We start from the raw sequence: 8875 nt of genomic DNA, 5'->3' as shown, positions 1-8875 counted from the left end.
AAATTAAACAACCAAGTAATGCTTACATTTATTAACTTATTAAAATAACACATACATTTACCATACAGTTTACAATTAAGCATGGCAACACAGAAAAAGCTACATTTATCAGAGAATTGTGCAAATAAAGTTCGGTAAGATTTTGAAATACATTTACGTAAACTGACAACATTGTCAAAATGCTCAACTTTGGAATGAAAATAACTTCAATAAATGCATTCAGTATGTAATTTTATAGAATTCATTATGATTTCTATCACATTAATTTGTGCGAAATTATATAATAATCAGATATTAATTAATTCTAACGGACATCTGTATATATTAGGCCAAATAATCGATGATATTTGTAATATAGATTCACATTGGATAAATAGGTATTTGTGCTAGAAGCCCTTTCCTTTATTCCATTTACTGTAATTTCAATACCAGATATCAAAACCTTTCAAAAACCTTCGAAAATTTAGCACCACATTATGTTGGCTACCTTCTTTACCAATCGCTGTATTCATTTGGACTGAATGACCATTCTAATTCAATACAACCTTATATGTTACCTCTTTCCTTTTGTAAAATATAAAAAAAATATAGTGAACATGAGCTTATACCTACTGATAAATACATTTTAGGCCTTTATGGGCTTATAAATAAACCTGCAATGACAAGTGACAGGGTTACTTAACAAAACTTGTGCTTTGCGTAAAATGCTTACGAGTGTATCTGTGGTGGTTCATCCCATTTAAGATGCCTCTGATGTGTCAGGTGGATAATTCGGACATGGACGGCCTGGTTCTTTTCAAACTTCGGTGGTATCGGGCAGAGACGGTATGTCACTTCGTCCCCAGGGAGTGGTACATACTCGCCTTCAATGCTATGGTAATGTAAATAACTTATTAAAAAAACACATTCAAGTTATGAAAATTCAGTATTTATTTATATTGCTTTTATGAGTATGATGTATTAGAAATATGTTGATTCAAGCTTTTTGCTGCAACTTCTGCACAGAATAAAAAAAGGTCAAATGTCTCTCATGGGCTACTCAAAACAATGCCTGTGCCAAATTTCATTTTGTTTTGTTGGACCATTGCAGTTATCAAGTAACAAATGTGAATTAAAGAATCCCACAGAATTTGGAAATATTTTCAGGACGGAAACATATTTGTTCTTCCAGACTGTATTCTATGTCTCTATACTATATTTCATCTAGATTTACAAAGCAATTCTGAAGATGTCCATTATTGTAACATTAATTGTACATTAAAAACATTCATATTATATATAATATTAGTAAGAAATAAGATAAAAGTAAAGTCATAACATAGCCTCCAATCTCAAATGTATTCTGCTGTTGTTTACAAATGTCATGCCTTAACTGACATTGTGCAGCACTGACCTTAATTATGTGCGAATTGTAGTCAACATTGCACCATTTTTATGATAAAGAAAGTCTGTTACTCATATGAGATATTAAGTTCAACAAATCCTAAATAAATGATTTGTAACTCATGGCGACATAAGAAAAAATAATGCGAAATAAGAGAAACCCCAATATAGTTTCATGTTTCCAACCAATAAGATTTAACCACTAAATAGTTTTTAATTGAAACAATAGCTTTTATATTTTAAAACATATTTTCTTACAAAACTATGGATATTTTGTTGTACTTACTCAGAAATATGAACAAAGAGATCTTCTCCGCCCTTTTCTGGGGTCACATAACCGTGACCCCTTTCCCGGCAAAATGATTTTATTTTACCATTTTCTACCGGGTTTCCCAGAGCTCTTTCAGATCTGCGTATGTACACAAAGCATAATAATGATAATTTACAACACAATTATAAAATAGTAATAATTAACACACAACTTACGTTGAAGCAGTTCTATTACGACGCGTAATTATAGGACTAGGAAGTTGTAAGTGAGAATTTGTCTTATTAGGAGAATCATCACTGTTAAAATAATCGTTAGACATGGTTTGATAATATTATTGCAAAAGAAGAAAATATCCGATTAGCAAGATGAAGTCAAGGAAAATACGAAACAGCCAGAAACAACAAAATGTCAAAACTTATCCATCATTTTTCGCCAAAGATATTTTCGCTATGGATCAAAGAGTATAATAAGTATACTATAGAAAGAGGGGCAACTCGCACGAAGTCGTGGATCCACGGCGATTGTGGCGCTCCATGCGTATAATCGCTGAACTAATTTTTTTTTTTTGGTATCTATATACGTAGGCACGCTTATTTAGCTCACTATAATAATAACTGATAAGTGGGAATCTAATTTATGAAATTAAAATTGACATTAAATCAATGTTCAAAAATAATACACCCACTTATCAGTTATTATTATAGTGAGCCGATATCAAGTAGCCTTCTATGAAATACCTCTATTAAAATGATCCTATTATTATTGGGGAAATAAAAACAAAATATTTTTATATTTTTGTACATTATTTATTATATTTCTACATAACTTAATTTTAAATCTATGCAAGTACATATACATCAATGACTTTCAAGATATCAGCTCAATATTTAAATATTTAATATATATATTTGAAAATTACATTTACGGTAATAAATAGTATAGCGCGGTCACAAAAAAATGCATACCCTGTAATTAAAACCAACCCCCAAAATATTTTCAGTCACATGCAAGCTGGCAACAGGCAATTTGTAGTTATTTGCGAGTTTAAACACTCTGAACATATTCTCTTACAACATAGGCAAGCAGATTTTTCTTTACATGGACCCACCTACTAATTTCAGACACATCAGTTTATGGCTCTATAATTCCAGTGATTGGCACACATTTTCTGAACTTCACTGACCTTCTCTCAGGAAGGGGGAAACCGTGTATATGTGCACCTACAAAAAACAAACAGAATGTGATTTCTGGTCAAGTATAGGAACTGATATGTAAAATGTATTAGAAGTAGGGCACCATTCAATATGATAACCGGAAAGTATAAATCACTGTGGTGCTAAAAACTACACCAAAATACGAAAATATTTAAATGTTTAAATGAGTCTGACGTATGGGAATAACATGAAAATTTTTATTGAATTGTAACTTACCATAATCAGTCCATCTAAAACACAGTTGCATACAGCGTCGTTTTTCACGAAAACACATTTTAATTAAAAACAAAATGAATGAAACAACATTTAACTAAGAATACAAGAACAGAAATAGAAATACGAAAAAACGTAGCGGTTTGATGACACATGAATGTCTCGATGACAGAAATGATGCTTCTTCTCAGCCATGAGATGAAATGATGTTTACGATTATATAAAAGGTGGCGCCACTTTCCATACAAACCGTCCTTCTTCTAAGTTTCCACCCCCTGCTATGGATTGATCGAGGTCAGGGTTTACATATGCAACTCTCAGATTACCACTATTTTTTCTTTATTTAATTATTAATTAATTTAAAGAAGAATATATTGAGTACTGAATAGTTACATATATTGTATATACCAGACACTTATCAGTTTAGTTAATGTAAATTGTAATCTATGTTAACTATAAACTATCTAAATTGTATGCTTGACACTCAGTCGTAAAGGGCTAACAGGGTCTTAACCAACCTAAACGTACAACTTATGTTATGTTATGCAGCCACGAATCGTAATCAATCGTAAACAACCAGAACTTTGTATGAGTAGGTACTACTTGTCGCCCGTAACTTTGTCCATGCGTGAAGCCTACGCAATATTCTAGGCTGTAAATCTTATCCAGATATGTTGAGCCGTTCTGGAGTTAAGCACCAATTTTTAAAAACTTTACTATTCTTCATTTTAGAATGATTAAATAAAATAACTACATAGATCCCAGAATAACTTTATTTTAATAACGTTGGTACATTTTATCAACAAGCATTTATAGTATAAATGGTATAGCTAGAAGTTAGTATACCTATGTTAGAATAAGAGGAAAACTAATTTAGCATATAATCTTTGTACGTCATAAATTTTTTGGCTTTTTTCGCGGAGTTTCGACAGATTCGCGGCTCTTCCGGCAATGGAACTTTGATTTTTGGTATCAGCAATCCCTCCCAATCTCCCTGCAAAATAAATAACAATATTAAATAAAAAAAATATCAGCAATAAAAATAGCAACGAAAAACATTTAATTATACAATCTTTAAAAATCAATGGATCATAATTTGGTGCTCACCTGAAATCGATTGCCATCGGATTTATTACACTGCATTGATATCGGAGATTCTGTGTACAGTGCAGTCAGTGCACCGGCTCTCAGCGGTGTCCACGGCTTGATAGCCAGGTAGTTAGCCCTGGGCGGCGCCGAGTACGAGATAGACATATTGTCCCATCTGCAATATAATATTTATTATAGTAACATTAATTTAAGTACCAAAGTTTAATTCAACCGACGTCACAAAGTCAAATAGGTAATGTACGAAAGAGATGACTCTAAATCTATATATAAATAAAATATCTATTATGAGTTACCGGTCTTCAAATTTGAAATAATTTTCCAATGCCAGGTTAGAGATGGCGCTCTTGCAAACTTCGAGCTGCGTTGCGGGGTAGTAGTGCAGATAGTTGACGCACATCTCGTCGGTGATGGCGTGGCCACCGATGGTCGCGTTTGATTTGTCTACTGTATTGTAGATGCACGTCGTCTCTAAGAAGTCACCCTGAAAAAATTACACTAAATAATATGACCCACAGTGATAAAAAAATAATCTACATTTCGCATGACAAGTTAGTTGCCTCTTTATGGTTTCCCTTTAGTTTTTATCCAAATCAAATCCGACAACACACAATTAATCTAGCTGTTGCGGATTGTCTATGGTCGGTATATAACGTTATTCTACGTACGGGTAGAATTTTGACAGGTCGATGTAGTATCCTGATCTCTTGAAAGTGCGTGGAGTAGTGCAGGTCCCTGTTAAGCAGAGGAAGCTCGATACCACGCCGCGCGTGACGCGTCCACACCGCTACGCCCGTCAGGTGCGTGTGCAACTGGCTACCGAACACTATGATACCGTGCTCTGGTAGGCCCTGCAATAAATTTTATATCGATATTTACCATGTACTTCAATGTTGCTGCTTTGATAAGAAATAAGAAAACATTCAAATCCAGAAAGGTTAAACGATTACAAAATTGTACTGAGTTCTTTCTTATAGTTTATATAGTATAGTCTTATAGTTCCAAAAATGATTTTGAGACTGGTAAGTACTTACCACACCTGTACATTGCGGAATGCAATAACCAGTTAGAGGAAAGGCCTCCTGTCCACCGGGTATGGCCATTTTGTCTGTGTATTCCAAACCAAGTTCCATAATAGCTGCATCGTAGCGACGTTTATTTGCCGTCACGTGTAATATAATACCAGAACTGTCGATCCAATCTAAAATTATAATTACTTACATATGTTAACGAACAAAATTCTGGCTAATGCTAACTATAACAAGCTTCCATATTACTGTGATATTTGTGTTAGTAATATGATCTTTAAAAATAAAGTAGACTCAAAAAGTAATTATAATTACCATCTTTTAATTCGGGATTATTGTAATGCACTTCGAGCATGATGTATTTGTTTGATTCCGGACCACCGATAGGTAGACCCGCTTCCTCCGGGTAAGCGAAAGGTGGCGCCCCCATAGCCCAAGCCGCTCTCACCTTAAATTATAGATGCTAAAATTATTATCAGTTTAACTCGACTTCTAATTGCTTATAGCTTTTCCTAGAATAAACTATAACTAACCTGGGCGTCGCCATTATTGGGTAACTTATTAATGTGTGCAAAGAAATTAGTTTCCTATTTTTCCGCGATAGGGCGAAGTTTATAAATTCATGGTTAGGTTTTAGTTAAAATCATCGTATTAATAACGAATTTTCAGAGTTGGCAACTGTTATTTTATGTCTAAATGTTGCCTTTTTAGTTTAAAATTCTCTTGTTTGATAAAATTTACTCAGATCGTACAAATCAAAGATGTAAAATTTACCTTCGAACATAATTTCGTTACTTCAGGTCGATCAGGTGAGAAACAGTTTCCGTTATAAAGTGGGATTTCTTTGTTTGGATCAGCGTCGCAATAGAAGAGCTCCATGTGGTGTACCAGACCTTCGTTTCCTTTGGTAATGATGGACTCGAACTGAAATCAAATAATTATGATAATAGATTGAAGTTTATATAGGTAGTGAATCAGATTCAAAAGTATCAGTGTACGTCTCTAACTGTAGGTTCCTGGAACTAAAACTCCTGTTTAAAATATATTATTATCTCTGTTTTGTCAAAGATAATGATTATATGACGACGATATGTTTTATACAGAGATTTTGGTTTTGGTTTCAGAAACCGACGATAAATTTAAACTATGGCCTTTACCTTTACTATATGGTGAACTTTCTGTATAACAAAGTCCGGTAGTTTGACAACCTGGCACCAATATGTGGTATCACCACTAGGGACGTTCAAATCTTTGTTGGTTATAACGAGCTGTTCCGCGCGGGGCTGCGGTAAGTTTGCAGGCGTTAGTAACCGAACGCGCACGAAGCCGTGGTCCTCGGCCGCCGTGCACGTTAAACAGAGACCTTTAGATGTGAACAGCTTGTCTATACCTCGGGCCCATACTACGTGAACTGTTCCGTCCTGAAATAAGTTAAAATTTATGCGCGGTAATTATATGTAAGACAAGGAAAAAATTTAATCATGAATAATGAGCATAGACGTTTTTCTTGTAACAGATGTAATTCATGTGTTAAAAGAAAATTATATACATTTCTGAAGCATTCGATGTTACCGCAACGAAACTCCACAGTAATACTTCATCTAAAAATGAAATCGTTAGGAACGTACGTTCTTGAGGATCGAGAACTTTTGCACTTACCTCAATAATGTAATCATTGTCATCGCAAGTGTCGAAGTATCGTTCGAAGAAAATACTCCGAGCGTTACTATCTAGGTAAAAGGCTTCACAGTCCTGTTGCACATCCCGCGTCACCTTACCGTCAGAGTCCGCGTGCATATCCTACAAAATTGTAACATAGTGCTATTATTTATTGAACGTGGAAGTATAAATAACAGGCAAGTAAAAACTCGCAGTAAGTAATTTCAAAAGCAGCATCGCACCTCAAAATGATCACGTCCCTTATAATCTGTCCATACTAGGCAAACATCAGAGTTTGTTAAATCTCCCCTATCAGAGAATCCTAAGGCAATCCAGTTCGCTTCCGGAGCTCTATCTGATATAACCAATTGAAATCTTATTTTACGATTGAAATAATCCACTTTCCATTTCAGTAGTAACGCACCGTTCGGATCTATAACGGACTCACTTTCCGCGTACCAATCTGAAATTTTAGAATAAAAATATATTGGGCTGATTTTGTGTTCCTTATATTTGTAACCTTTAAATAGTGTACATCGCCCGTTTGTAATTGGCCTAGGCAAATCGTTAAATGAATGGCACCTTTACAAATTGCCGAAAGTTAAGACTATACGGCTATATTTAATTTACCTAGTATTTATGATTTGCTGGGGGAAATTACAAAGTGCAATGTGCATTATTTACTGGTAACATGTATGTACAATTTATTTTCTGACGTGTTGTACAAATAAGAAATAACTTACCTTTTGGATCACTCTTAGATAACGCACAATGATAGAAAATCAGAGACAATAATACTACAGAAATTCGTATAAATCCCATGGCTGTGTGTAAACTCAACACATTTTATCAGTACTATTTCTCAGGAAGATGTTGACACTTCGAAGTCTAGAAATACAATGAGAGATATCGGCTTCTATCCCGGCTTAGGTTCGGGATATCCCACTCTTCAAGTCGCCGCGCTATGGAATGTAAGGACCGACGGGTACAGTCAGAACATTAAATACAAAGGTATTTGAAGATTAAAAAGTACAGTCGCAGCAAAAAATGATTTTTAACACTTGATATTTTTATTGACGAGAGATTTGTAGCTCACTTTTTATTGGTAACTGCTACTAATCTCACAAATTCTAAGCTTTACTAAATGAATCCAGAAATGTTAATTTCTATAAAGTATCCTCAACGTACCCGTTTTAGTCAAAAGGCTCGTTTTGGATTATAATATTCGTGTTTTGACAAATTCATTTTAGTCTACAAGGCCACTCTGAAAAGAAGTCATGAAGGCTAATCTTACTTCTTACTAATATTATAAATGCGAACATTTGGATGGATATATGTTATAAGGTATCGCCAGAACGGTTGTATGGATTTCGCTGAAATATTGCACAGATATCTACACTAACATAGCTTGGAAGAATACATAGGCTACTAATTAAGTTCATTTTTGATTCCGGTGACGGAGTCACGAGAGACAGCTAGTAAGTATTATAAAGATTATAATTTAAACATACGTAGAGAACACGGGAGATGCTATTCATATTTGCGCTGAATATTTTGCGGTTGAAAATGAATGGAGTCTTTAGGTGTACGCTTTAGAATGCACGCGGTATCGCCCCTTCTTATATTAAATTCCTGGAGCACCACCCGCCACCCACCACAGGGTGACCTCTTTCACCGCAATGCCTCTGGCTTCGTTTAATCACGTTTTAATTACGTAATCAACGACTGGTCAACGTAAATATATGTATTTCTACTATATAGTTACTGTTTTTGGTACAATTAGCACCTAGCTACAACCTACAAGGGTAGGTAGAAAATAATATGCGTGTTTAGCCGAGATTTATTACCGTTTATTAGGTTCTCCCAAATAATCTCACATTAGGACCTTTTTGTTGTAATTTTTGTAATAAGCTACTAGCATACATATTGTTATCTCTCTCATCTTCCTTAACAATCAAAAACAAAAATAGCTATATATTTTGTTGTGTTATGCTTATGAG

At 34.6% G+C, this 8875-nt stretch overlaps 2 protein-coding genes across 2 annotated transcripts; both read right to left on the bottom strand.

Moving 5' to 3' along the window:
* Window positions 1–62: 62 nt before the first annotated feature.
* Window positions 63–1985, bottom strand: LOC106115612 (cold shock domain-containing protein CG9705). The gene is given in 3 exon segments (NM_001311897.1): window positions 63–871; window positions 1670–1792; window positions 1870–1985. Coding segments are annotated over 3 exon segments (390 nt in total). The 5' UTR covers window positions 1974–1985; the 3' UTR covers window positions 63–708.
* A 1863-nt stretch (window positions 1986–3848) lies between these two features.
* Window positions 3849–7782, bottom strand: Tbh (tyramine beta hydroxylase). The gene is made up of 11 exons (XM_013309720.1): window positions 7619–7782; window positions 7118–7338; window positions 6876–7016; window positions 6374–6637; window positions 5991–6140; window positions 5532–5664; window positions 5223–5389; window positions 4857–5039; window positions 4485–4672; window positions 4189–4345; window positions 3849–4075 (listed from the first exon to the last, which is right to left on the bottom strand). The coding sequence occupies exons 1-11, from the start codon at window positions 7695–7697 to the stop codon at window positions 3950–3952; spliced, it is 1809 nt and encodes a 602-aa protein (XP_013165174.1). The 5' UTR covers window positions 7698–7782; the 3' UTR covers window positions 3849–3949.
* Between the last annotated feature and the right edge of the window lie 1093 nt (window positions 7783–8875).

Source organism: Papilio xuthus, unplaced genomic scaffold (assembly GCF_000836235.2).
Source record: "Papilio xuthus unplaced genomic scaffold, Pxut_1.1 DF827777.1, whole genome shotgun sequence".
NCBI lineage: Eukaryota > Metazoa > Arthropoda > Insecta > Lepidoptera > Papilionidae > Papilio > Papilio xuthus.
Note: the sequence above shows the minus strand (reverse complement) of the source record. Positions and strands in the feature narration are given on the sequence as shown.

Excerpts from the sequence above, each read along its gene's own strand:
- Tbh (XM_013309720.1), bottom strand. The coding sequence starts at position 7,697 with ATGGGATTTATACGAATTTCTGTAGTATTATTGTCTCTGATTTTCTAT. Across the intron at positions 7,017-7,117 it reads AGGGACGTGATCATTTTGAG|GATATGCACGCGGACTCTGA; the intron begins GTGCGATGCTGC and ends ACAATTTTGTAG. Across the intron at positions 6,638-6,875 it reads ACAATGATTACATTATTGAG|GACGGAACAGTTCACGTAGT; the intron begins GTAAGTGCAAAA and ends AACTTATTTCAG.